The sequence below is a fragment of the Colletotrichum spaethianum genome (genome assembly GCF_022836535.1).
Source record: "Colletotrichum spaethianum MAFF 239500 DNA, contig03, whole genome shotgun sequence".
NCBI lineage: Eukaryota > Fungi > Ascomycota > Sordariomycetes > Glomerellales > Glomerellaceae > Colletotrichum > Colletotrichum spaethianum.
In genome coordinates, this window is record NW_026054773.1 from 1,521,032 (window position 1) to 1,548,594 (window position 27,563).

Here is a 27,563-nt window from a genome sequence, read left to right on the forward strand (position 1 = left end):
GTACTCTGAGAACAGCCGAGCAAGCACTCAACTCTCTTCAGTTTCCAGCGGTTACTCGTTACCAAGTTCTCACAAGAGGGGCAAGAGTGATGGTTCACGGTTGCATCAAGTCTCATTTGGAGGAGAGAACCACGACCGCAAGAGAGACCAAGACAACAACATCTACTCTATGACTCGGCAGTCTCTCCGGCCACTCCCCAAGCTCCCGCCTCGCCATCCCCTGCTACCGCGCCAAGAACAGCTTCAACCCCTTCACCGCCTCGTCCAAGCTACCGTCATGAGCGCACACAAAGTGTTGACAGCGGCAAGCTCTCGCACGCTCAGCACGACGGCAGCACATCGCCTACTCCGCTATCGCGAACCCTGACAATCCGGCCGAACTCGATGTTTCTCGGCCGGTCCGACACGGTTAGCCGTGGTAGCGCAGCCCTACCTCACGCATATGAACCCCCTTCCGCGGTACACTCTGCGGCGCTTGCCCGACCAGACCTCGAAAAGTTGGGCCGATCTTCAACAAGCCAGCTGCGCACGTTGTCCAAGCTTGCTCAATCTGAATCTGCTGACGAATTCGCAATCACAACACCCGCGCAAGAAGTGGTGGGCCTGAAGGGCCGCCGCAGGTTGCAGAGAGCAGACAAACCTAACACAAGCCGCGCTGGCCAGCGCACAGGCGGGTATGGATGGGAGGGGCGGAACTGGATGGACAAGCAGCGCCAGTTTCTCCAGGCCTATGAATACCTCTGCCATATTGGTGAAGCAAAGGAATGGATTGAGGATGTCATTCACAGGGCGATTCCTCCCATTGTCGAGCTAGAGGAGGCCCTTCGCGATGGAGTCACCCTCGCGGAGGTGGTTGAGGCTCTCAACCCTGACAGAAGATTCCGTATTTTCCGGCATCAAAAACTGCAATTTCGACACTCGGACAACATCGCCATCTTCTTCAGATATCTGGACGAAGTCGAACTCCCAGACCTCTTCAGATTCGAGCTGATCGACTTGTATGAGAAGAAGAACATACCCAAAGTCATATACTGCATCCACGCTTTGAGTTGGCTTCTCTTCAGAAAGGGCATAGTCGACTTCCGCATCGGTAACCTTGTCGGACAGCTTGAATTCGAGCACCATGAACTCGAGGCCATGCAAAAGGGTCTTGATAAACTCGGGGTTAGCATGCCCAGCTTCGGCAACATGGGAGCAGACTTTGGTGTCGAGCCCGCGACCCCTGAGCCCGAGGAGACCGAGGAAGAGAGGATCGATCGCGAACTGGGCGAGAACGAGGGGTCAATCGTTGAGCTTCAGGCACAGGTTCGTGGAGCTGTAGTACGGATGCGCCTGGGCGACACTATGCAGCAGCTCTGGGGCGTTGAAGGGTCGCTCATCGATCTGCAATCTCGCATCCGAGCCGATTTTACCCGTCAAGTCATTGGCTACCGGCTTCAGATGAGACGTTTTGCGGTCGACCTGCAAAGTCTCGCTCGCGGATTCCTCGTTCGAAACAAAATGGCCAACAAGGAACGCTTGTGGAAGAGGCTGGAGCCCGATATCCTGCAGCTCCAGAGTATCGTTAGGGCCAAGAAGGTCCGCGATGAGGTACGAGACAAGAGATCTCAGTTGGCCCGTCATGCAGGACCTGTGCGCAAGATTCAAGCAGCACTTAGGGGGTTCTTGGTCCGAAAGGAGCTCGTCACTCAACACCAGGAAACGGTCCAAACATCTGGAGAAGTTCAAAGTCTCCAGGCCGCTGTCCGTGGAATGCTGTTGAGAGGACGCGTTGCTGATGACCTTGAGCTCCTGGGAAGACAGGCCAATAGCATAATCAGCCTCCAGGCTGCTGCCAGGGCACTGCTGACTAGAGATCAGATTTCGCGAGAGCAAGGGCATCTCCAAGGCTCTGCGCCGCAATGGACTGCCCTTCAAGCAGTGATTCGAGGCATGTCGCTTCGTACCGAAGTCGATGCCATCAGGGCGGAACTCAGCCTACACATACCCGAGGTCGAGAGTCTTCAAGCAGCAATCAGAGGCCAGTCGCTTCGCACCGAGGTTGCAGCAACGACAGCGGAACTCAGCCAGCACATCTCCGAAATCGAGAACCTTCAAGCAACGGTCCGAGGTAACTCAGTCCGCCTTGAAGTCACTGCGACAAAGGCAGAGCTCGCCAAGTATGTCACTGAGGTCGAGAGCCTTCAAGCACACATCAGAGCCGCCGCCGTCCGACGAGATGTCGCCGAGATCCTCGATGACTTAAGTAGCCACGAGGCAATTTACGTTGATCTTCAGTCTCTTATCCGAGGAATGATTGAGCGACGTCGTATTGCTTCGGAACAAGACGCCTTGTCTCGTGCCGAACCCAAGATCATCAAACTCCAGGCGCGCATACGGGGTTACCAGCATCGCCAGCAACATGGTGAGCTTCTCGAGGAGCTCGAATCCCACACCCCAGCAATCCAGCAGCTTCAAGGACTTGCACGCGCCATGATGGTCAGAGGAGATGTTTTCAACCTCATCTCGGATCTCGAAGAGGAGGAGGCCGCGATCGTCGAGATGCAAGCTGCCGCCAAAGCCTTTGTCGTGCGAGCCAAGTTTGAAGAGAAGAAACGATTCTTCAACGAAAATATGCAGAAGGTCGTCAAGATTCAAAGCCTCGTTCGCGCCAAGATTCAAGGAGACGCGTACAAGAGTCTCACCCATGGCAAGGATCCGCCAGTCAACGCCGTCAAGAACTTTGTCCATCTTCTGAACGACAGCGACTTCGACTTCAACGAGGAGATTGAGTTTGAGAGAATGCGGAAGACGGTGGTTCAGCAAGTTCGCCAAAACGAAATGCTGGAGCAATACATCGACCAGCTAGACATCAAGATTGCCCTCCTCGTCAAAAACAAGATCACCCTGGACGAGGTTGTCAGGCACCAGAGCAATTACGGTGGACACTCTATCGGTCTCCTGGCGAACTCGTCAATTTCGTCCACCAACCATTTCGACTTGAAGGCTTTGAACAAGAGCTCAAGGAAGAAACTGGAATCTTACCAGCAGCTCTTCTTCAACCTTCAGACACAACCCCAATACCTCGCACGCCTCTTCAAGCGCATCCGTGAACAAGGCACCCCCGAGAAGGAATGCAAGCGAATTGAGCACCTTATGATGGGTCTGTTCGGGTACGCTCAGAAACGCCGCGAGGAGTACTACCTCCTCAAGCTCCTCGCCCGGTCCATGCGAGAGGAAGTTGAGTGCAGCAGGAACTTGCAGGATTACCTGCGGGGCAACTTCTTCTGGACCAAGCTTCTCGCCAACTACACACGATCCCCTCGTGACCGGAAGTACCTCCGAGAGCTTCTTGGTCCGATCGTGCGGGACAACATCGTAGAGGACCCGGCTCTTGATCTTGAAAGCGACCCTCTGCAGATCTACAGGGCAGCTATCAACAATGAAGAGCTGCGGACCGGTCGTCCCAGTCGGCGCCCCTTGGATGTTCCTAGAGAGATGGCCATCAAAGACCCGGAGACCCGAGACCTCTTCATCGACCATCTTCGCGACCTCAGAGAAATTTGTGACCAGTACTTGCTGGCTCTGGAAGATCTCCTTCCGAAGATGCCCTACGGTCTTCGTTTCCTTTGCCGCCAACTATTTGAGGCCCTTTGCCAACAGTTCAAGAAGGAACCGCAACACCACCTCCTCCAGATGGTCACGAATTGGCTCTGGCGCTTCTACATGCAACCCGCTGTCATTGCTCCCGAGAACGTGGGAGTCATCGAGAAGCAGCTGAGCCCCCTCCAGAAGCGTAACCTGGGTGAGGTTGCAAAGGTGCTTGGCCAGATCGCGTCGGGCAGACCTTTTGGCGGAGAAAACATCTATCTCCAACCGCTGAATGCATTCGTGGGCGAATCTACGGAGCGACTTGCTCAGATTACTCACGAGCTCATCTCGGTTCCAGATGCCGAACGCAACTTCGACATTGACGAGTTCAACGACCTGTACTCCAAGAACAAGCCGACCCTGTACATCAAGATGACGGACATCTTTGCCATCCACAACCTGATTGCTGGTGATCTCCCTACAATATGCCCCAACCGGGATGATGTTCTCCGCGAAATCCTGCAAGATCTAGGTAGCGCCAAGAACAACGAGAACGAGATGCTTGCTGCGGGGTCCTCCGACATCCAAATGTATCTCACGCCAAAGCTTCACGACATCGACGACCCTGAGGCAGAGGTTAAGGCCCTCTTTATGGAGACGAAGCGATGCATCCTATACATTATTCGCGTACAGACTGGCGCCAACCTCTTGGAGATCCTTGTCAAGCCCGTCAACCCCGATGATGAACACAAGTGGCGGTCAGTCCTGCACGACGACTTCGCGAAGGACGCCAACACGAGAGGCGCATACTCGGACGCCCACATGGTGGACGTGACGCGGATGTCATACTACGACCTGAAGCGGACAGCTCTCGAGAACATCTTGCGACTGGAGCACATGGGCAGAATCTCCAAGCACAACTATTACCAGGACATTCTCAACGCCATCGCCCTCGACATCAGAACCAAGAGCCGAAGACGCGTGCAACGGCAGCGTGAACTGGAGGGTGTCCGGTCAACTCTTGCCAACTTGCACGATAAGGCCAAATACCTTGAGCAGCAGCGCAAGAGTTATGACGACTACATTGAGTCAGCCATGGCGACGCTACAAAAGAACAAAGGGTAAGTCTATCAAAAACCACAGTGTCTCCCCTCTCTCCGTCCCACATCCCCACATTATAAGCACGGTCCAAGTGTGTCGCCATAAGCTGACTAAATCTCGTCATTCCAGAAAGAAACGGTTCCTGCTTCCGTTCACCAAACAGTACAACCACCAGCGCGAACTGGAACGTAGCGGGCGGGTCCCCAAGTTTGGCAGTTACAAATATAGCGCTCGGGCTCTCGCAGAGAAAGGCGTGCTCGTGGGGTGGAGTGGCGTCACCGACTGGGAGAGGGTCAACCTCACCATCTCTTGCGACGAGGTGGGCGTCTTCTCCCTCGAGGGGTCCCGCGGTCACATCCAGATGCCGGGAGCGAGCGCCCTCGTACCGATTGAGGATCTGCTGCAGGCTCAGTTCGAGGCCCATCAATTCATGAACCTTTTCGAAGGGAACCTCAAGCTGAACGTCAACTTGCTTCTGCATCTTCTGTACAAGAAGTTTTACCGCACGCAGTAAATATGCAGCAAACCAGCATATGGCAAGAAAGAGAAAGAGGAAAATAAAAAGGGTATATGAGACATGGATTGATGGGACGATTGAGCATGAAGCGGTGGCGCGTGGGCATGCAGGATATTTTTACTCTCTCCGGGATGCATGAGACGGATGTTACTTGGACCAAGCAAGGCGAGGGCGGGGTTTTCTTCTTCTTTTCTTCTTCTTTTCGAGATTGCATTGCGGGGTAATGAAAACTCAATCAACTGGGAGAATAATGCTTGTAGGAGTACATATGAGCAAACACTGACAACAACCACAAACCATTCGTTGGGTGGGCAGCCTCCCTGCCTCGGGGGTGCTGCTTTACCCCAAAGTAGGGAAATTCGGATTCGACTTGGATGGAGCGGGGAGTCTTGGAGATGCGGCGGGAAAGGGTTGCATAAGAGATTCCCCTCGAGGTCTTTTAGTCGCTTTAGATCAACTTGTTCAATGTCACGCCCGCATTGCTGAACTCTTGTTTTGGTTCTCCCGATCTGTGTGTCGCTCCATATCGACTGTGCCGACGATAGACGACGTGCCCGCAGGAGACTGGTGTGTGTGTGTGTGTGTGTGTGTGTGTGTGTTTCCGAAAGAGTGGCTGCGATGCATGTATTGCAAGAACAAGGTAAAGGTAGCCTTGTGGATGTCATGGAGTTGTGTGATCCCGTGGCCTCAGGCGGGATGCCAAGGACCAACGGCGAAACGCGACGTGTAGTCATGTGAGGTTATTCGAGACTTTGGGGCGGGACGAGATCTGGGGAAACGAGGGGGGAAACTGAACTGGCTTCACGGGAAAGGGGGTGCGCGGGCTGCGGTGTTATGCCTTTATCAGGTTATTGGCTGGTTTTCTTGTTGGCGAGGGGATGATTGCGGCTCCTTGCAGGGTGTCAAAGGAGGGCCGCGGGAGACTGAAGCAGGCTAAGACGGGGCTTGGCGAGCAGTTTCGATGTTCTAGCTGATCATCGATCGCAAGCCACCACGGCCGATTCACGGCAAGATTTATTCTTCAATCCCCTGAGGTGTGTGGACTCCAAGCTGTTACTTATCTATCATATTCATGGTTGTATGAGCAGCGAGCCAGCCGGTGCGGTGGATGGGACAAGGTCCAGGGCACCTGACGGCACGAGAGGGTGATTGTTGCCGTAGATTACTGTGCTGTTTAGTCGCATATCTTGTCAGCCTTCTCGACGAGGGAAGGTTGATTTGTTGTTCGTTGTTGGTTGGTGCGCTGGTGAACGTGACGTTGTGTTTCGATGGGGGGCCCCTAGCAATGTCTCAGCTCGGTAGGATGGGATGTGATTTGAGGGATGTGTCTGGGTTCTGTGCAGCTTGCAGCTGCCCAACTCCAGGAAGCATGATGGAGGGGTGTTTGGGCGGATTTGGCTTGGCGTTGATTGTAGGCCGTGTGTGGCTGCCAGACTGTCGGACGGGATGTTCGGGGTGGGATGTGCAAGCTATCCATCCATACGGATACCTGCCTTAGACGCCAAAGCTTTACGCGTGGCACTCTAGGATAATCACTCGTCATGCACTTAACGGGTGCGGAGAGGTACTGTGTGTGATGGGCTGGATCATCAGATGATCAATTATATGCAGTAAGAGCGATGACACGACTCGGCAGAAAACGAGCTGGCTCGTCTGGCACAACATGGAGGCTAAACAAACGCACAAGGGAGGAGAGGGGGCAACACGGATGCGCAGGAGAAAAGGTACGGATCGTCGGAAGATTTGATCCTCGCCCTTGTTGGGAACTCGGAAGGAAGCCTTGGAAGATGATGACTCTGATGCTGATGCTGCGCTATCGGCAAATTTGGTGCTTATGAAACGACGATTTGACTCAAATGCCCGCTGTTTAGCTGATGAAGCAATACTGGAGCGCGATGATGTGATTGCGGTATGGCTTGACCGGAAGCCGGGGCCCTAACGCCGGCGGTAAGGAGTTAGTGAGTGTTGTCAAAGTTGGTACGTGCGCCAGTGACCAGTAGATGATGGAACACACCTACTAAGGACTGAGAGGTCTCGAGGCAGCACAAGATGCAAGTGTAAGCCACACCCGGAGTAAGAGAACTTATGCCGATGGCGTGACCGGCCAGCCATGAGGGTAACCCCGCAATTGCGGGGTGCGAGGCGGCTCGAGGTCGGAGATGGATGCCATCACGACATCTCCTGGGCTTCCCGGTGGTGGAAACACTGAGATTAGAGATCTGTCCATGAGATGGGTGGCTGCCAGGTGCGGGAAAGGCATTGCAGCCTCAGCTCAGGCTGCAGGACAGCTGAATGCAAATTGGGACGGGGCGACATATAGGCGGTTGCTAATTCCGACGGGTTCTTTTCCACAATTGATGCCATCTAGAATTTCGAGGTCCGCCCCGTTCGCTTCAATTCGTAACCGAGTTGCTGGTACTTTGCCCTGCATGCATGCACTGAATCTATGGCTATAGATATTAGGAATGGAGACGCTCGCCGACCACAAAGTCTCTGCCGGGAAAGGTGTACTCTCATATCTTTCCTTGGACCCATCTCGTCAGCTTGTTCTCTCCCCACGCCTCGCGTCCTTATCTGTGGAGGTGCGGTTGAAGAGTGGACGGAGTCCTCCGTAATTTTGTCGCGTGTGTGCGCACTGGAAATGGCCCCGTCGATTGACCAGTGTCCAGAAAAATTCCTGTGGCATGCCAGGTTCGGCCATCCCATCCTCCCAGCTAATCGGAGGAGACCCTGACAGGGTTAGGCGACGCTTATGCAGGTTGCGGGCTGGTCTTTGGGTACATGGAAAGATGCAAGAGGGCGATTGGGGTTAGCCGTCCGGATCCAGGGGTCCGTTTAGCAGGGAAAAGGCAAGGGAAAACAGTCTGTCATTCCTGCTTGAAGCATATCGAAGGCTGTTCGTGCGACAGAGAACTTGACCACTGATCATGGGAGAAGCACGAGACAGGCCAACCCATGCTCGCTGTTCTAGAAGGTCTAGCCGGCCGTTGCATTCTCCGTGGTCGCCCGTTGTTACTGATTGTAGCGTGTGCCGACTATTTTGTTCACACCGCCATCTAATCCTCGACATCGCCTTGGAGGCTAGCTGCATTGCGAAGGAGGGCGTTACGAACTGACGATGAATGGAGTCATAACGGGGAACATGTTGCTCCTTATGATGGTTATGATGCAGAGACGTCCATACGATAAGCTAGGAGGTGGAACAAGACGATGACTTGACGTTGGTTGCGACCCAGAGGGAGAGTGTGTGACTGGCGGAGTGGTGCTCCGCATGTGTTATTTCGCAATTGTTTGATGGAAAAACGCCATATTTGACACATGCGACGACCTGTCCTCGTTTGTGGGCAGAGCAGCAAACTAGCAGAGGTGGTGTGTCGGTGCGTCGGTGTATGCGTAGTGGCGTGGATGACATTGACGTTAGCGAAGGGAGAAGAAGGTCGAGGAAGAAAGGGCAGGCAGGGCAGAGTCATCGACTGAATCCATACTTTGGCTAAACGACCTACATTGGTAAGGCGTTCCTGGCTGATGACCAAAAGCACCTTCCTTCCATTATCTGGCTGGATGGGGAGAAATTTCGTTGACTGCGGACTCCGGCTGGTCCTGCCGTGTGTCTTCCCCCCCTTCCTCCTTTTTGCAGGCGGTGCAGCTAGGCATGGGTTGTGGGAAAAGAAGCAGCTGGAGCCCCGTGTCATTGCATGATCCGGGACGAGGTCCACCAAGCTGGCTGGGCCACTTGGTGGAGGGTGGGTACTAAGTGGTTATCTGGGGTATCCTTATCTGAAGTATCCCGCTGATCGCGTCGCTTGTTGCATATGTGCATATACATTGTCTGTGCATTGGGCGTGGCCCCCGTTTGGCGTTGTCGCTCCTTGCCTTCGCCTTCCCGGTCTCATTCTCCACGTTCAGTCGTCTCTTCCTATCGGACTCCAGGGTCCTAGGAGGGTCGAGAGTCGAGACAGATGGGACTGGTCTCTCCTTCTCTTCTCCCCCCCGTCTCTGCTCTCCCCGTGGCGCACTTTCTTAAAGGACAGCTTCTCCCACATACCACTTGATTCAGTTTCTCCCTTTTCTATACATTGTCTTGAAGGTTCAGCTAGTCGTGCTTTCACACACTTTGCTTGTCGCTCCTTGCGTTGTCGTCCATGATCACGTATAAACTTTGATTATTGCTCATCACCACCCTCGACGCACACACCAACCCTTTCTTTCATAAGCAACCAGACCGCCATCTCGCCCACCACCACTACAAAGAAATCTTCTTGCCACCACACAACCAACGCAGGAAACACCCAAGTCGTCCTCGCAGGTCCTCTGAGTTTCGAGAGACGAATCCCTCTTTCTCGTATTGTTGATGTCTGAGAGAGCACAATGGCTCCAGACCTCAACTCCCTCCCCTCGTCGCCTCTGGCGCAGCCCGCCCACGGCAAGTCGACCAATGGTAACAGCGCAGCCAACGGCAACGGGTCGGCCAGCGCGAAGCAGCCAAACATTCTCTTCATCATGGCCGACCAGCTGGCCGCGCCTCAACTGAAGATGTACAACCCCGAGTCCCAGATCAAGACACCAAACTTGGATGCTCTTGCCGCCGAGTCTGTCCAGTTCGATTCGGCTTACTGCCCCTCGCCGCTGTGCGCACCCTCGCGCATGAGCTTGATCACAGGACTTCTTCCCATGAAGATCGGCGCATACGACAACGCCAGCCAAATCTCGAGTGAGATTCCTACTTATGCGCACTACCTGCGCTTGAAGGGTTATCAAACGGCTTTGGCTGGCAAGATGCACTTCATTGGTGATCAACTACACGGTTATGAGACTCGTCTCACCAGCGACATCTACCCGGGCGACTTCGGCTGGGTTGTCAACTGGGATGAGCCTGACACTCGCCTCGAGTGGTACCACAACTCAAGCTCTATCCTTCAGGCCGGTACCTGCGTGCGAAGCAACCAGCTGGATTACGACGAGGAGGTTATGTATCGGTCAACCCAATTTCTTTATGACCACGTCCGTGAGGGTCCCGAGAAGCGTCCTTTCGCTCTTACCGTGTCTTTGACTCACCCTCATGACCCGTACACAATCGAGGACAAGTACTGGGACCTGTACGAGGACGTCGACATTGCCCTCCCCAAGGTCCGCATTCCTAAGGAGGAGCAAGACCCCCACAGCAAGCGCCTCATGAAGGTCTGTGATCTATGGGACTACGACTTCACCGACGAGCAGATCAAGCGAGCCCGCCGCGCCTACTACGGCGCTGTCAGCTACGTCGATGACTGCGTCGGGAGACTACTGTCGGTTTTGAAGAAGTGCGGTCTTGACGACAATACCATCATTGTCTTCAGCGGTGATCACGGTGACATGCTTGGCGAGCGTGGGCTTTGGTACAAGATGAGCTACTTCGAGTCCTCTGTCAGAGTTCCTCTCTTCGTTCGCCACCCCCATCAGTTTGAGCCTCACCGCGTGACCAAGAATGTGTCAACTCTCGACATCCTTCCGACCCTCTGCGATCTGGTCGGCACGAAGCCTGCACCCGGTTTGCCGATGGATGGCAAGTCCTTGCTGCCTCACCTGGAGGGCAAGACGGGTCACGACAAGGTCTACGCCGAGTACACCGGTGAGGGCACTATCAGCCCGCTCATGATGATTCGTGAGGGACCCTGGAAGTTCATCCATTGCCCTGTGGACGGCACCCAGCTTTTCAACCTCGAGCACGATCCCCTGGAACTGGTCAACCTGGCATCCCAAAAGGCCATCTCCGGAAAGGTATTGGAGGAAGAAGCCAAGGCAAAGCTCGAGGAGTACACGGCCGAGACAAAGGCTAAGTGGGACTTTGACGCCATCACGGAGCAGGTTCTGCAGTCTCAGCGCAAGCGTCGGCTGGTATGGGGAGCTCTCACCCAGGGTGCTTTCACCAGCTGGGATTACGATCCGGTTGACGACGGCAGAATGAAGTGAGTTGAACTTTCCCCAGTGATGATAACACCAGTCACTAACATCTCTCAAGGTACATTCGCTCGCAGATCCCTCTTGATGACCTTGAGCGTCGCGCTCGTTACCCTCCCGTAGACAAGTACGGCCGGGAGGTCGACAGAGCGACGACTGGTCAAAGAGTTCTCTATGGCCAAGCCGGATCTCACGGCCAGTAAAAGGCTTCGGCCTACTTTCATGATGATGACCATGTAAAATGCATTTTCAGAACGGCGTCTGGGGCATTTGATTGGGTTTTTAGTACGCGTTTCATTGGTCTCTCGCAGATATCCGCATTGCGATCCATGGCGTTTGAAGCATGACCATCAGATGGATCAGGAGGTCCTCTGTATGTCACAATTTGATGGGGGTTCAGTAACAGATGCTGAAAGGTAGCAAAAAGACTATTGATCAAAAATAATACCAAACACAATCACAAATGTGCAACTTGAGAGTGAATAGAGCTATGATAATAAAAAAGGTAACTATTTTGCACTAGCAACAAGCATAGTTGACCACGGGATTTACATCCTTGTCTGTGTTTGGCTTCATTTACCAAGATGCTATGCTATTGGGCATGTCCCAAATACCCTACGTCAGACTATGCATGTCAGAAGCCAACCTGTTGCTTCTCGCTCGTGTGACTGATTGCCGAGCGCTTTCCTATCCAGCCTCCATAATGAGCGGTCGATCCCCTTTTCGCCTACAGATGTCCGTCCCGCATGGCCCCTGCCCCCCTCCTGCAGCAACCTTCACAGGAATGCACTGACCGGTAGCGGGGCACCGCCCAGAGCCAGCTGCGTGAAGCGGAGTCAGACGACTCCACTCATTTACCCCCGGCCGATTTTCTAGAACGTCACGTCGCCGACGGGGTCGAAGCTTCTTGGAACCGCACCTTAACTTCACCCCAAAAACCCACCCACGACCCCCGCGACGTCCAGGCCTTCGCAAACGAGCGAGCACTCCTCTCACGCCGCAATATATCCCAATCGCTTCCAGAAGCTTTGGATGAGACAATTGCAGCCCGATAAGGTGACCTGGCGCATCGATCGCGACTGCGAAAAACCCACTTCGACGACCCTACGATCGAGCTTCCATACTGCGCCTGCCTAACGTCGCGACGATAACACGCGGTCATGGAGAAGCCCAATGCGCTCGGAATTTCCGCCGATGAGTTCAAGGCGATTGAGCAGACGCGCCAACGTCTATTCCAGCTGTCCAACAGCATCCAGGGCTTGAAGATTGACGTATTGAAGAGCAATCCGCTTCCACCCCCGTGAGTTAACCACCAGACCAGCTTCCTAGCTCCTTTCCCTCTTTCGCTGCCCTCCCACTCCATCTCGTCCCCTCCACAGAAAACCTCAAAAAAGAAGTTGCAAATCAAATTAGGCTAACGACGGACCCTTCCAGATCATCCCTCCAGGCGCAATCCCAGATCCTCCTCCGCAACCTCCAGTCCCTCCTCGAAACGCTGACGGAAAACACACACGTCTTCCAGCACCTTCACGTGTTCCCAGACGTCGCGTATCCGGGCCGCGTGCACGAGAACATCCTCCTGCAGCTCCTACGCAAGAAACTCGAGCCGGGTGTCGAAGAGTGGGTCGAGCGCGGCCGCGAGACCACGAGAGAGTTGCGCTCTTCCTCCTCTGAGGGAGGCGGCGCGGGTGAGGCTGGGCTCGAGGACGTCTGGCGTGGGGTGCGCGAGTGGACCGTTGAGCGCGTACAACGGTACGTCCTCGAGGAGGCGGGCGATGTCTACACGGAAGAAGAGCGCGAACGAGGCATCGAGAATGTGAGGACGGGGCTGAAAAGGAGTCTTGAAGATGATGAAGACGATGAGGAGGAGAGCGATGAGGAGGGTGGTGGTGGGGAGGATGGAGACGTCGTCATGTCTGGCCAGGGTCAACAGCAGCAGGCAAAGCCACCGAAGCCGACTGGCCCGGAGCCAGAGATGTTGTTCTGGTTCGAAGCGAGGGGGATTTCGATCTGCCACGGAATGTGGACTTGTTGAGCCAGTCCGGCACGAAGCGTGGGCCGATGGGGGCGAGAAAGTGAAAGATTTCTCGAGGTTACAGGGAGGATATGATACCCAGTCGCGACGGCGGCATTCGATTCGTCGACGAGGATGTTTATACAAAATTGAACGTGCTCAGATGATCCGGGTCGGTTCTCACTTTCAGGCTGGCCACCTATATGATAATTCTTGCGAGATAGCCAGCAGTATGCCGTTCCTAACAAGGGGTGACTTACAGCTCATTGGAAACATCTGGCCATACACATACACATCCATTGGTCCCATGACTTCTGTGGCGACTCTGACCTTATTCTTTGACACAAAGATCCCGCCAGAACGTCATGGTTCAACGGTCATTAGAACTGCTTGACATTTTGTTTGTGAAAAAAAGTCGGGTACTTCCCTGATTCATGCCTTCAACGTGCCACGGCTGGATTCGGCGTTGCTTAACTTGACACTGGTGGAGGAGAATGTTGGGGCGAATGATCGTGCGTCGGAGAATTCGATCAAGGTTCAGTCTCCGGATTTTGCGCCGAGCATGCTCTGACCGCGTTACAGAAACTCCCACGCGCCAAGGGACCAATTGGCTTTCGAAGAGACGCGATTTCTGAACCCAACGTCTTCAGAGGACGAACGCAGCTCGGAAGAAGAGCCATCAGAGGTTGGAACATGCGGCTCGATGTCCAGCCTAAATTCGTCGTGCCATTTCGCCCCTCTCAAGACTCCTCCTCTTTATCTGAGTCTGCTCCATAGGGGCCTGCTTATCTTCAAGAAGATGCCGAGTCGTAAATCCGTTGAGCCTCATGCCGGTGAAAAGGCAAACTGATGATGCCCCCAAGAGTTCCGAACCTCAAGTTGAGATCGTTGAACTCACTCAAACATTTGGCCTTTCCTTCGCTCTCAGCGAGACAGTACATAATATCAACTAAGAAACAAAGGGAAATAGGTTTTCTCATTCCTCCACTTGGCCAGACCTCCGAATGAACTGTACAAAGAGCTACTGGATCCCAGCTCTCAGAGTAGGACAGAGAGGCGGCCCGAGAGACGTAGCGGTGCCCGCTATAATGTGGTGGCAACATTGATAAGTTTCTTGTTCGCAGTTTACTCAGATTTCTTCCGCTGATAATGAGCTCGTGCCATACCTACATCGCGTACCAAGCCTGGCAACACCCCATATCGCCAACTGGAGAATGATAACAACAAAACTGAGTACGTATGGTGTGAATGCGGTTTGGGGTTCGAATTTCACTCTGCGGCAAGGAAACGACTCTGGTGACGCGATAACAAGTTATGCATTGGGAGGGTATATAAGCTGGTGTTCATGTTGGTTTAGGAGGCTGGACTAGGTCCAAGTTACTGAAGTTACGACCGACTAGGGACAACTCAGTTATTTGGACATTAATACTGTCCAGTGACTCATATTATTACGTTTTCCTCTATGCCATGGCGTACCCTCTGGTCGACGCGGAACTACGTCTCTTGAAAAGGTGAACAGAACGGCAAGAATTTGAAAAGCTGTCCCCTGTTCAATGAAATGAAAAACATATCTTCCAAACGAGCACCGAATTCTTTTCGTCGATTTGAACTCGTTTCCAGTAGAACTGGCCTTGTCAAGTGCCCTAAATGTGCACTTGGTCCCATTTTTTCGCAACGGAAATAATTGGGGGGTTTTCACCCTTCTACCACGGTATAACTAGACGACAGAAAACGATGCACATCCATTAGAGTCACATGTGCATGACAGCGCCTCTCTGCAGCCTCCAATCTAACTCTTCCTATAATCCAAACAATGAAATTGCGAGTCCGCACTTCTCTTTTGGCAACAACATACCTGAGCCCGTTCTTTTACGAGTACCATTTGCACACGTAAACACAAGGTCCATCTCATCTCAATCAATGTATACCCGCGTTTAAATTACCTGAAACCCACGGTTATTTGATAAGAAGCACCGTGATGGAGCTAAACAGATTCCGGCTTAACGTGTTGCACAGTTGGCGTTCGGCATTGGTCAATTTTGGGATTAGTGGTAGTGCGGCTGAGGTCTGCCATCTAACGCAATTTTATCTGGCAACGACATCAGGCTGATTCCAAGGGAGTGAGGGCCCTGTCGATTTAAGGAATTAGGAGTGAAAATAGAGACAGGTGTGTAAGCTACCCAGATGAGCCAGCCGGGAACCCCCTTGCATATCCTATCACATCTTCGCCTACCAGCCTTTCAGCCCTAAAAACACTGCTCTTTCCTGGAGAGCCACAGAGGGTGCAACACTAGGTACGTAAGGCATGAACACCCATTCTGGAGACACTACTGAGAGTGATGCAAGTATCTTCGTATCGAAGGCTGCAGATTTAGCCGTACTTTTCAGCCGCACCCACTATTGCCGTCTTGCTTTGTACCAAGAAGCCCTCGAAGCCACAGTCGAAGGCTGGATTCCAAGCGCATTTTGTTTTTGCCAGGGCTCTGAAGACCTTGTGGCACTAAAGAGCCGTTTTCGCCGCTGTTTTCTAGCTAGCCGTCACAGCCCTATATACCCTGGAACACGTACCCCCGGACCCAACCCTTTGGTTTACCGTGTCAAGCTCTAAGCCCAAGATCTCAGGTCTAATATGTGACTGATTTCGGAAGAATAACATGTAGATCTCACTTGGTGCCCAGACCAAGCATCATGTGGCTTTCAAAGGTGCGCCCAAGTGGCACTCTGGCTCGTCCGCCCTCAAGGTCTGGGAACCACGCCGTGGTAGCAACAAGCCTTACCGCTCGACGCCACGGCGCAGCTCTTCACACTTAGTGTACAAGCCTTTTTGGCCTTCTAGTTGAGTGTCGTGCAAAGGGCGGGTTTTAAGATATTATGTGCTGCCAATCTTGACCCGCTAGCCCAGGGAGGCCAGGCATAGAAAAGACCAGGGGCATCCCCAAGGCGATAATTCCCTACTTTCACATTTCCTCATTTGATACACAGCGTAGATATATAGTGGAAGCTATCGCCATCTTCAGTCTTCCTCTTCGCTTGAACGGCTTTTAGTTTGGCCCCGTACCGCTGTCTATACACATCGACCTCTACCCTCCACGATTTCACTATAGACGCTGGCAGAAATGGAAGGCAACAACAAATATTCTAATCAGAGGGCCATCGGGCGCGAGCACATCCCGCTTTACCCCAAGGGCTTCATTGCCATCAGAGTGGTACAGCTGATCCTCGCCCTGGTCATTACAGCTCTTTGCGCGTTCGGCATCTACCTTGTACCCATTCCTGGAAACTGCCTCATGATCTTTGTTGTAAGTGGTAGCGGATGATACCTATGGTTGCCTTCAACTAATGTAAGCCCTACAGTCAATCTCAACTTTGATCGTTACCATCTGGCTCGTTGTCGCCGAATTTGGCACCCCCAAAGCCTATAACTACTGGGCAGTCTTGGCCCTCGACATATTCCTTGTCGTGTTCTGGCTTTGCTCCTTCGCCCTGCTTGCCTCCGAGGCTGCGTTCTTGTTCGATAGAAGCGTCGTATGTGACTATTACGGCTACTGCTACAGCTCTACGCCAACAGGGCTTTACCTTGTATTCACTGCCTGCATGGCTGCTGCGGCCGGAATCGGTGGACTCGAATTGTAGGTCCTCTCCTTTGCTGCTGCTTGTCGCGAAGGCTTTCACTGACATCAACACAAGCTCTCTATTTGTCACTTCGATGGCTATTCATAGTGTCATGATTCATCGTCACCGTAAGGCCGGACTCCACTGTAACCCGGTCTCTCCCGGTAGCGCGCCCGTCGTCAACAGCCACATTGTGCCAGAGAAGAACACAACACAGGTCACCTCAGACCTAATCTATCAACCAACTCCGGCCCAACCTGCGCCTCCGTACATGAACCAGGGTGCAAACTATAATAACCAGGCAATCCACCAGCAGCAGCCTCAGCAGTACCAGCAGCAACATGCCCCCCCGCACCAACAGCCGATGATTGCTCCTGCCCCCATCCAACCTCAGCCACAACAACAGAACTACTACCCTCAACAATGAACTGCACCACTGATTTCGCGGTACACTGGAGGTCCGTTTGTTCAGATGCAGCCAGCGCAGTCCGCATTGCTCCTATGCCAAACACTCACGACGTCCTAAGCAACATGCACCACCCGTATTGAGGGCGGTATGTATTGTGAATCTGATTGTTAGTTCGCGGTACGATTTGGTGTTATTACTTGCGAAGCAGTAAATTTCATCATTGATGTTTTGGTTCTGTCCTATCAAGAGGAAGCGGCACAGTTCTTGAAAGCTTGTATTGTAGATGTACAGAGAATGGTCACTAATGTAGAAAAACGTTTGAAAGAATGCTGAATCCAACACTGGTATTGTTCCAAGGTTCGCAGACAACGAACACCGCCACTTCTTGCTTCTCAATGTTGGATCGGCACCGTGATATTGGGTGTCGTAAACTCAAGTCGCAGCCCAAGTATCCCAGTTCTCCGTGCTAAAATCTGGCCAATATAGCCCTTGTAAGTCGTCGTAGAAAGATGCTTCCAAGAACTGCAAATCCAAGACCGGTTGTGCCAAAAGCTCCTCTAATGACGGCTCCGTAAGTGCCATGCCTGCCGTTGTCTGCGTGGGAAGCGTCGGACCAGACTGTGAAGGCATCGAACCGACCCCAAACCCGACCCCAGGAACTGGCCCAGGCACCCGTGAGGCCTCGGGCAAGCCCATACGTTTCGCATAGAACCTTTCGAGCTCCGCCCGCAGAAATTCGACATGGTGGCAGTATTCCTGGGCAGAAAAGTTACCGGCGTCTCTGAGCTGCGAGAGAAACCTAGCCGACTCCTCAAAAGCCTCCCTGTCGTTGCGGCTCTCTGGACTATCTAATAGGCTCGAGGCAGCGAGAATGGTTAGTGCGGAGAAGAGGTACTGCGTATAGAAGTAGTCGAAAGTCGCAAAGGACCCATCGATCCAAGAATCTGTAAGGAGGCGCACCGAGTGTCGTGCGCAGCGGATGCATGCTTCCGATAGTGTGATTGCACTTGCAGGTACTTGGGTTTCTGTCACTGGCGACGTTGTCGGCCACGCGGCCACTTGTGTCCGGAGAATATGTAGTAGAATCGGGCGAGTGGCTAAAATTGCACACTTGTTTTGGGATGGATGTTAGCAATGTTCTGAAAGTTCGCCTCTGTTGAGCCATGGGTTACCTGATTGAATGATAGATGGAGAGATATCGATTTTGGCCCAGTGCCTGCATTATCAACTTGTAGATGGCTTGGTAAGTCTTCCACCCAAGCTCGAAGATCCTTCAGGGCTTGTTGGACCCTGGTAGAGAGAGTAGCTCCTTCTTGATTGCGCTGACCATATATTGAGCGTACAGTCTTTGTGACGAGGGCTGCTAAACGTAGACTGGCGATATGATACGCCGTGTCCTCGAAATCATCACCAAATCTTTGGCCTGCAGTCGGCTCTGACGGCAAGTCTATACCTATGTCGCTGTCTTGAATAGCAGTTGGATGCCCTAACTTGGATGCCCATGTTCGGTCGAATATGTATGTCGTCCAGAACAATCGCTTGCGATGTTCTCGGAGGTCTGGATCAGGAAGCTGAGACTCTGGAATATTGAGATGCAGTCCCATGACAATGGCCATGCGCATTGCCGTGCCGGACATGACGAAGGCGCTATACCGCCGGTTTAGAGCCAGAGAATAGAAGGACTGGGCAGGTCAGAACTCATACAGTCACGGTTTTGTCACAACTCACAAGCAGGAGAACAATCTCAATAGAGTCTGTCCCGGGACGTTCATCAAGTACACCTAGTATCCTAGAAGCTTTGGCGAAGTAAGCCATGCCGGGGAAGTCTTTCTCCGAAGGAATTGATCTCGTCGAATAGAGTTCTCCTATAGCGAACAGAGCCCATAGCTTGGACCTAAGCATGAGATCGCCCCATGAGGGGTTGTGTATACTTTGCTCCAAGTTCTCCATGACTAAACTCTGGCGAACGACATGATAGCGGCGACTAACGTATTTGAGCGCAACCTCGACCAAGAATCGGGACCTCGACGGTGTCGGCCAGGCAACCTCCGACTTCACAAGGGACATCAATTCCGTGTCTGGAGCATAGTTGACCCGGAGCATGTGTCGGGGTTGGGGAGCAAACGGGTCGGAGATGACCTGGCGGATGCGGGTTGAAAATGCTGCATCCGCGACTTCTCCTATCAGGATCGGCGTGCGGAAGACGTTTGCGTTAATGAACCATGGCCTCACTTCGAGGGTCGCACTAGCCGTACTTTCTTCGTTGTCGCTACCTCGAACAGAAAAAGGAGTAGTTGCCCTATTGTCGATGTGATTGCTCTGAATGACGGCATCATCTTGCGTACATGAACTCGAAGCATGCTGAGCAACCTGACCTTTGAGCCGTCGGATCTCGTCCAAAAGCCCATCGATGTAGCTATTGCGTCGCGCGTAAGTTTCGACTTAAGTCAGAGCCGGGATTGAGTTTCCATTACCTTTGCCTGACCTTGACCTGTCTGTTGCGGCGGGGGTATGTGCATTCGGCACCTTTTCCGGCATGCCGACAGTTCTGGCAGGGCTGGTCGCCGGAGCACTTGACTTTTCTTGAATGACATCTGCGACAGCTGAATCCCAATAACTCATTAGCCAAAGGATGCTCATGAAGAGAAAGTGGCTACTTGACTGGCTCACGCAGTTGACTTGATTGGCGGCAGAGGCCCGTCTTCCAAGGGACTTCTGCTGCCGACCTCTGTGCTGGGCGGGGTTTCGTTGCATGCGGCCATGAGGGGAAAGGAAGCATTCAACACGATGCCGTGAACAGAACACTGGGTTGTATTCCAGTTCAACGCTGTGTGTTTTCCTTCGTTGTTCGGGATCGTTTATTTCCGCCTCGATGTGTCAGACGTAAGGCGCTCTCACCGATGACGGCGAAATGACAAGACGCCGATAGGACAATTTCGCTGGGGTGGGTTTTTAGACTTTCCTTATGGGGGAAGAGGGGACCCTTTTCCCCCGGATTCTCGGCAGCGGCCCGAGCTCCTCTCTCCGGTCTCGTCGGCAAAGCGAGGACTTTACCGAGATGAGTCATCCACCTCGCTGTCGTCAAATTCGCTGCTTTGTCGCACCTGTCTACATTTTGTAAGTTGAAACCGCCAGGGCTTTTTATAAATTGTCGTATTGCGAAAGGTTTTTATGGGATGCCGTCCATACTGAACCGAGTTTCGTGCAGATGTATAGTCAATACAAGTATCTTCGCCATCAAAACCCCTCATGAATTATGCAATCTATGCTTTTCTCCGCGAAGTCTTTCAGCAGCCTTTGGTCGAGAATTTGTATTTGGTCTGCTGATATGTTCTCTACGTTTAGTTTTAAAGGAAATATAGCCTCTCTTTGCCTGCAGCAAGACTTTAGAACCTTAATTGTAGGTGTGAAATTACTTATGTCGTGTTTGTTGCATACAGTAACCAGGGCATGCTGTCATTTAGCTCTCATCTCGAGACCGGAAGGTTGCCAGCAGGACCAACCGCAGCTATTGCTTCTTGGTCAGCTATTATATCAATCCGATTCTAACCAATATTGCAAATTGTATGTTGTCTCATTTCTTGGTATTCCCTCCATTTGGCTTTGTCGCCCAGTCACCAGTGAGGAGGCTGTGATAACCGCCAAGAAGGCTTTGAATGAAATGGATTGTTAAGACGAACTTCTTCAGTGTTTCGCATTGAGCGTGAGTGTTAGCACGGCTGGCGCTTAGCTGTCGTCCTGAGATGCCTTGGTGTGGCCACCTGTTGTGTCGGCCACGTCGACCACCTACCAGACCTTACCAACTCCAATAGTACCTGGGCTGCCTCCAACAAGTAGAAAAACATGCTTGCACTCTGAAATAATTATCTATTGTTGAGCCTACTACTTGTATCTAAAGCCCTCGTTTTCACGTTTTCACCTGCGCTCAACATCCTTCCTCGCTGCGTTTCATCTTAAATACCACCCTTCTCTTTTCTCAATTCAGACTAGCCATCTCGTCAAACAAAAACTTCCATACCACTCCTTACATTAATGATCTTAAGCCACCGATAAGTATATAGCCCTCGAAACCGTTCAACTTGATCGAATCCACACTTGTTAAATTCTTCTGACGATCAATACAGCAGCCTCACAGCTTCCGTACCCGAGATGTCAGAACAACCCAAACACCCAGTCCCCATCGTTGTCGATGAAATTACAAAAGCCCCCGGAAACAGTCTTTTTGAACTTCGGTCTTTTATGAGACCAGGCCCAAACCTGGTTCTCAAGAGCGCGCAATGGTTGAACCGCAATCGCAAAGACTGGAACGAAGGAACAGCAGCGTCGCAATCTAGCAAAGTATACCAAAAACTTGAAAAGAAGGTGGACTCTTTGGTAGATGATGTGTCAAAGTTCGTGGCTAGCGGCACAGAGCTAAACAACGTACGTATGCAGAGCGTCAAACAGATGGCTGAAATGTACGAGCAAAACCTTGAGGCGACAACCCGTGATGCGCAGGATATCAGCCAGAGCATCGGAAAGCTGTCGAAGAATGGAACGAAAGCATTTGAAGCGGTGACTTCCAATGCTGACGCGGCGACTGCGAGTGCTTGCGCAGTGCAAGACGCCGCCGCGGCAACAAAAGAAGCGATGGATACTTTGAACCAGAGCCTCAGGAACGTACATGTGGTGGCAAACTAGATGCTTTCTCAGTTCCTCAGTGTACTCCAAAATTGCATAGTGGAGATGCATATGATCAACCACAATCTCAGGGGATTAAAGACGAACTCGGCACGCAGAACACTCTCACGGCGATGGGTGCTAATGGACCTGATGGTCTTGCTCGGCCACTCTATGGGATCGTGAAGCATCATATGAAGAAATACCAAGGCGAAGGACATAGGTTCTACCTCTAGCACCCAGACAACATTTGGCATTAGAAGTTTGACGAAATTCTGACAGCGACACCACTCCCGAATACATTTGATGCGTACTCAGACGACTTAGATGCGTTGGTCAATACCATGAAGGTGGCGAGACAGGCACTCCCCAAAGACACCAAGACCCAGGTCTTCTTTCACCTAATCATACCAGATTGGTACAAAATCGAACTCGCAATGCCCCTCCACTTCTCCACCGAGCTCATGCCGCTGCGCGTTGTGGGACCTAAGAGTAACGACGGTAAACCCTCTGTCATTTTCAACCTTCCCGCCGCCCAGGACGATGTGGTCTTTGACGGGGTCGCCAACGTCCCAGATCCCAACGGCCACAACACCAAAGCCATCGTTGCTGCTAGCGTCACATTTCTGGTGGGTGGTGGTTGGGGAACGAACGGAGCCTGCCTGGCAACTGGTGGTTTGGCTCGGAGCAGTGACAGGGCGTTGATAGTAGTGCCAGTTTGGTGGGGCGGTTTTATTACAGTAGGAGCACCCGCCGCATGTGTGGCTGCTGATAAGCTTCATGAAGTACTTCGCGAGGAGGAGCCTAGGATTCTTGGTTCAAACGACAGATTGAACATGTCCATGGGGTGAACGTCGTGTCAAAACATGCATAGAATATTGGGCCGGTTCGGTTCTGTTTATGTTTATTTCAGAAGGACATATGCTGGTCAGTAACATTGATTATGCTTATGTGTGAGATGTGTTGGAATAACAGCACCAGCTGGTTGTACGACACTCACGACTCAAGGACACACACCATGGCAGAAGGCACAGACTGGATACTCGGCCCTCGGTTATCCATTGAGGGGATCAAAGCATGTTCGTGCCGAACTAACTCAGGGACGTACGAGATCATATAGCTTGTGTACAAAAGCCAAGTCTTGTAGTTAGGAAGATAATGATGGAAAATACATCTTTGGTTCACCCCTAACTTTTACCCTGTTACGATCGTACACAGGGGTTCTCTTTTAAGGAGAGAATCCATTCAACAAGATGTTCATTTATACATACTGTTTAGAAATGACAACTCCAACTGTCTCCTAGAACGTTAATCCCTACCCATTTGTTGTCAAGCCGGAAGGACCCACTGAAGATACGGATAAAGGGATGTCAAACCAGCATAAGACGGGCGACTCTGCGGCATTGTTATGATGCCGGCTATAGCGCAAACACCTGCCCAGGCGTTGAAGATACAGTTTTCCGATTCGTCTCATCTGGACTAACTGTGTGAATTTAGGCTGTGTCGTAACCACATGTGCACATGCTGGAATAACCTACCCGAAGTGGCTTCAACCTTTAAGAATTGCACCCGACTTATGTCATTCACCGTATCAGAGAGATGTGACAGGAAAACTCAAGTTTTCTACGTGAGCGCTGAGAGGTACTTTACCGCATAACATCAACCTGTAGATGTCTTACATCATGCGAAGATACAGACTTTTCTGCTAATGGCCCTGCCTTCGTTACTGTATATCCAACCCGACATCGGCCATTCATGACCTGATGAGAAATAAACAAGGTTTTCACTCTGTCCTATCATATTTGCGTGCTAAAACGACTCTTTTAATGCTACATTGACCAAACAGAAAGATATTCGGGTTTTGGTATCACAACCGTGGTCATCCCATAAAAGCAACAGCTAACATAATACTTGTAAACAATATGTGGTTCTGAAGAATGACCAGAAAAAACGGAGAAATTCCGTTTTCCAAAGATAATGGTCTTGTAAGGACCACAGCGCTGAGACTTGCCAATGGTACTTCTCTTTACACTTAAGCAGGTCGAGCTAACCTAAGTGGAGTTTTCGCCCACCTAGCTGTACACTCCGCGATTCGTGGAGGATTGCCATTATAGTCAAAACAAGGAAATAAGCATAGCTTGAACCACCAATCTCAATTGGTCGGATGAACATGACAGGGACCGAGCCTGGAAAAGGGTCCCACTTCTTGGTCCTTCCTGTTGAGGGAGATGAGAATTCTGCCCATGCATTCATTTATTTGCGGGATCGTTTTCTCCGAGGATTGCTTTCGACAGCCATCGCCGACGCCGGACGCTGACCGCGACCATCATGATCTGCCTACAACAGCGGCCCGTGATTGGGGGATTTGCTATTTGGCCGTTACTGAAGCATCAGAGGCATGGTTACATTTGGTACCGACTTGTGGGACTGACTGGCATATTGAGTTGCCTTCAATCAATATCGAATCAAGCTCGTGCTGGGCAGAAACCTGACTATAAGTTGTCGTTGAAACCCGGCTTGGCTAGATATATTTACAAGAACCTGTCGTCATCAATATAATCACAATCATGGCACCGTTCGCCCTTGTTTCTGTCGCGTCGCTCGCCATCCTGAGCAGTGCGGCCGCCCGTGACATCTTTGTCTCTCCCACCGGCACTGGCACCGGAACCCTAGACGCCCCGTTTGGGTCCATTCAGTCTGCTGTCACTGCCGCCACGGCCGGTGATACTATCTATCTCCGAAAGGGCACTTATGCGCCGTCAGCGAACATACAGATTGGAAAGAGTGGTACTAGGACGTCTCCAATCAGTATCCGGCCTTATCAAGGCGAAAAGGTTATTATCGATGGCGAAAACATGCCTGGGTGAGTCGAGTAACGTGCCAGAGAAAGCGGTATCACTGACACTAGCAAGAACCCCCAAGGCCCTGGACGAAGCTTTGCCCAACCCCGAGCGAGGTGTCTTTCACATTCAGAACGCAAACTATTGGGCAATCTACGACCTCGAAATCATCAACGGTCCCTACGGCATCTATGCCCGTGATGCATCTCACAACTACTACGACGGTCTGTCGACCCACGACAACTACGAGACCGGCTTCCAGCTTGAAGGAGCTTCCGCCAACAACACCGTTGTGAATCTGGACTCGTACCGTAACCGTGACCCTCGAAAAAACGGCGAGAGCGCCGACGGATTTGCGTGCAAGTCGGGCTCGGGTGAGGGCAACGTTCTGCGCAATGCGCGGCTCTGGGACAACGTCGACGACGGTCTGGACCTGTTCATGTTCGCTAGCCCCGTCACTATAGAAGAAGTTTACGCCTGGGGAAATGGTTATAACCGCTGGGGCTTTTCTCCCTTTAACGGGGATGGCAATGGTTATAAGCTGGGCATCACGGACAACCCGCCCGCCAACCACGTCATCCGCAACTCGATTGCTTTCGGCAACTACAAGAAGGGTTTCATCGACAACGGCAACCCAGGTTCTCTGACGTTCGAGCGTAACACGGCTTGGAACAACGGCGACACGGGCTTCCTCATGCGCAGCTCGTCTTCCAAAATGACTGGCAACATTGCCGCTGTCAATGTGGGCACTGCACAAGTCAGTCTCGTCAGCACCGTGACCGCGTCGGGTAACTCGTGGAACTCAGGAACTTGGTCCAACAGCTCATTTGTCAGCGTTGATGCCTCGATCCTGAAGGGACCAAGAGGTTCGAACAAGAAGGTCCAGGGGAGCAATTTCTTGATTCCCAAGTCGGGTCAAGCTATCGGCGCAACCACACTTTAGGTAGCTCAAGAAAACATGCAAACAAACTTCAATATACCTAGTTTCGCATCCAGTCGACAGTGCATACTTCTCGTATCGCAGTTTGATTCAATTAACAAAGATGGCTACTCGATGTCGTTTGTGACGTGCGTCTTATAACGTGATGCATGAGGCTATGCATGCAACAAGCCAAGGAATTGGGGCCTCACAGGTACATGCAATGAAACCTACCGACGACTGCCTAGGGGACAAAAAACTGTGGTGCCATTGGGTTTCGGTCGGGTTCGTGATTGTAGCCGCAAACCATGATCGTGATTTCGTTGTTGTGTGCAGACCGTCGGGATTCGAACTTCAGTTGTAGAATCTCGACTTCAGCACTGGCACGCAAATTCTCGACAAGCATGTGCAAGCCAGTGCTGTAGTGGGGATCATTTGCGCTGCAAGTGCGGACTGCGATCGGCAGGCCAGACCGGAGGACTAGCCGATACCGCCGTTCCAGCTTGGTGGGGCCGAGACGGAAGCAGAGAATGTGTCAACGCCAGGCAAACAGCCAGAACTGTGACCGGGACGGGATGCTACTTACTATCTCAAGGTGTGGCCCTGCATACCAAATTAAGACCAGAGAAAACTGTCTTCATCGTCGTAATTATTTCCACACAGCAGCGGATCGGCGGCCATACCAATATGTGTTGAGCATCTTGGTGACGGACGAGGCAGCTTGTACGGTAGGCACTGACTGTGGTGGAATCGACGAAAAACATTTAGGCAAAATGCGTCAAGTCACGCTTTGTCACGTAATGAAAGGCCTCTGATCGCCTAGGACGCGGTACGTACCTGGATCTAGGATGGTTGTAAGGCATGTGCTGCAATTGGACGAGGGGCCGTTACGTGCTTACGTGCATGTCATCCTCCGTATTTAAGCAGGAAACGCGTCGAAGAACGCGTCGTCTTCTTTCACCTTTACATCTCTCCACCAAGACACAGGGCTGAGGGAGTTAACAGTAGGTATGATAACCGCGCCATTTCTTTCGAACAGGTGGTTGATGAATCGGACAAAGGATTAGAAACTAGTCGAACCTTTAATCTCGGACCGAAATCGGGTTACCTAGCGCACACGATGGAACAAGGAAGAGGACAACCGCAGCCATCAGGATGGTATATAACCCACGGAGATGATGTGGGCTTGGACCGTCAGGCGCATGGAATCGCCTGCGAAAAAGCATCGGTAGGAATACTAACAACGGTTGTTTCGAATGGCGATGTAATTATGGTTAACTCCCCGTTCAACGGGCATGATGACGGTTTGTTCGGGGAACCAGAGGCTAGAAACACGCAGGATACTACCGCCCGTAACTTGATCCAATTTGACAATTCTCCAGAGACTCTTGTGTCCAACTTGTCTGGTCTGCTTGAGAGGTTGCCGGAGTTTGAGAAATGTCTGCAGGGGTTCAAGAAATGTCTGGTGGAGTTGAAGTTGGCAGTCACGCACGATCCAATGGACTGTGAATGACGGTAATGTACGAGGCAATGGAACAGACGTCGAAGTTAAATACGGAAACATTGGTTGTGCTTGGGAATCACATCAAGGAACTCAATACTCCATCCGACCGGGAAGAGATTCCGAAGCTCATAACGAAGGGCGCCGAAGCTTGGAATCTGGATGATGGGACTGGAACAAGAGTACATTGGGGGAAGGATAAGGGGATGCGAATGGTCGCAGCGGCACTGGGAAGAAGGGGTGGGGGTAGAGCAAGGAACAGATTGAATTGAGCGCGTAGACCTTAGTGCGGAGGATCGCAAACAGATTCGTGTGGCTGTTCTCTTATTGCTCTCGTGACTGTGATAAGTCAATGTTTTAAAGACACTGTTGATAGGTAACAATTGCCCGGGATGAAACTCAATGTTCCGATTCTATCGCGATAAGCGTCATACGATCTGTCCATGGAACGAGTCAATCCCTCGTCACAAGAATCGCATTTTTC

The 27,563-nt window shown here is 51.9% G+C and overlaps 7 protein-coding genes across 7 annotated transcripts; 6 read left to right on the forward strand and 1 right to left on the reverse strand.

The window, feature by feature from the left end:
- Positions 1–384: 384 nt before the first annotated feature.
- Positions 385–5,185, forward strand: ColSpa_01916 (Ras guanine nucleotide exchange factor A; the record flags this gene model as incomplete). Its single annotated transcript, XM_049268128.1, has 2 exons — positions 385–4,691; positions 4,801–5,185. 2 exons carry the CDS (start codon positions 385–387, stop codon positions 5,183–5,185), a joined length of 4,692 nt encoding a protein of 1,563 aa, XP_049124085.1.
- A 4,371-nt stretch (positions 5,186–9,556) lies between these two features.
- Positions 9,557–11,328, forward strand: ColSpa_01917 (choline-sulfatase; the record flags this gene model as incomplete). The annotated part of the gene is made up of 2 exons (XM_049268129.1): positions 9,557–11,133; positions 11,187–11,328. 2 exons carry the CDS (start codon positions 9,557–9,559, stop codon positions 11,326–11,328), a joined length of 1,719 nt encoding a protein of 572 aa, XP_049124086.1.
- A 957-nt stretch (positions 11,329–12,285) lies between these two features.
- Positions 12,286–13,160, forward strand: ColSpa_01918 (mediator of RNA polymerase II transcription subunit 8; the record flags this gene model as incomplete). The annotated part of the gene is made up of 2 exons (XM_049268130.1): positions 12,286–12,425; positions 12,560–13,160. The coding sequence occupies 2 exons, from the start codon at positions 12,286–12,288 to the stop codon at positions 13,158–13,160; spliced, it is 741 nt and encodes a 246-aa protein (XP_049124087.1).
- A 4,432-nt stretch (positions 13,161–17,592) lies between these two features.
- On the reverse strand, positions 17,593–18,145 carry ColSpa_01919 (uncharacterized protein; the record flags this gene model as incomplete). The annotated part of the gene is given in 2 exon segments (XM_049268131.1): positions 17,593–18,104; positions 18,121–18,145. 2 exon segments carry the CDS (start codon positions 18,143–18,145, stop codon positions 17,593–17,595), a joined length of 537 nt encoding a protein of 178 aa, XP_049124088.1.
- A 3,164-nt stretch (positions 18,146–21,309) lies between these two features.
- ColSpa_01920 (uncharacterized protein) lies at positions 21,310–21,840 on the forward strand (the record flags this gene model as incomplete). The annotated part of the gene is given in 2 exon segments (XM_049268132.1): positions 21,310–21,582; positions 21,595–21,840. 2 exon segments carry the CDS (start codon positions 21,310–21,312, stop codon positions 21,838–21,840), a joined length of 519 nt encoding a protein of 172 aa, XP_049124089.1.
- A 416-nt stretch (positions 21,841–22,256) lies between these two features.
- ColSpa_01921 (uncharacterized protein) lies at positions 22,257–22,670 on the forward strand (the record flags this gene model as incomplete). Its single annotated transcript, XM_049268133.1, has 1 exon — positions 22,257–22,670. The coding sequence occupies one exon, from the start codon at positions 22,257–22,259 to the stop codon at positions 22,668–22,670; it is 414 nt and encodes a 137-aa protein (XP_049124090.1).
- Positions 22,671–24,386: 1,716 nt separating this feature from the next.
- Positions 24,387–25,602, forward strand: ColSpa_01922 (pectate lyase L; the record flags this gene model as incomplete). Its single annotated transcript, XM_049268134.1, has 2 exons — positions 24,387–24,682; positions 24,732–25,602. The coding sequence occupies 2 exons, from the start codon at positions 24,387–24,389 to the stop codon at positions 25,600–25,602; spliced, it is 1,167 nt and encodes a 388-aa protein (XP_049124091.1).
- Between the last annotated feature and the right edge of the window lie 1,961 nt (positions 25,603–27,563).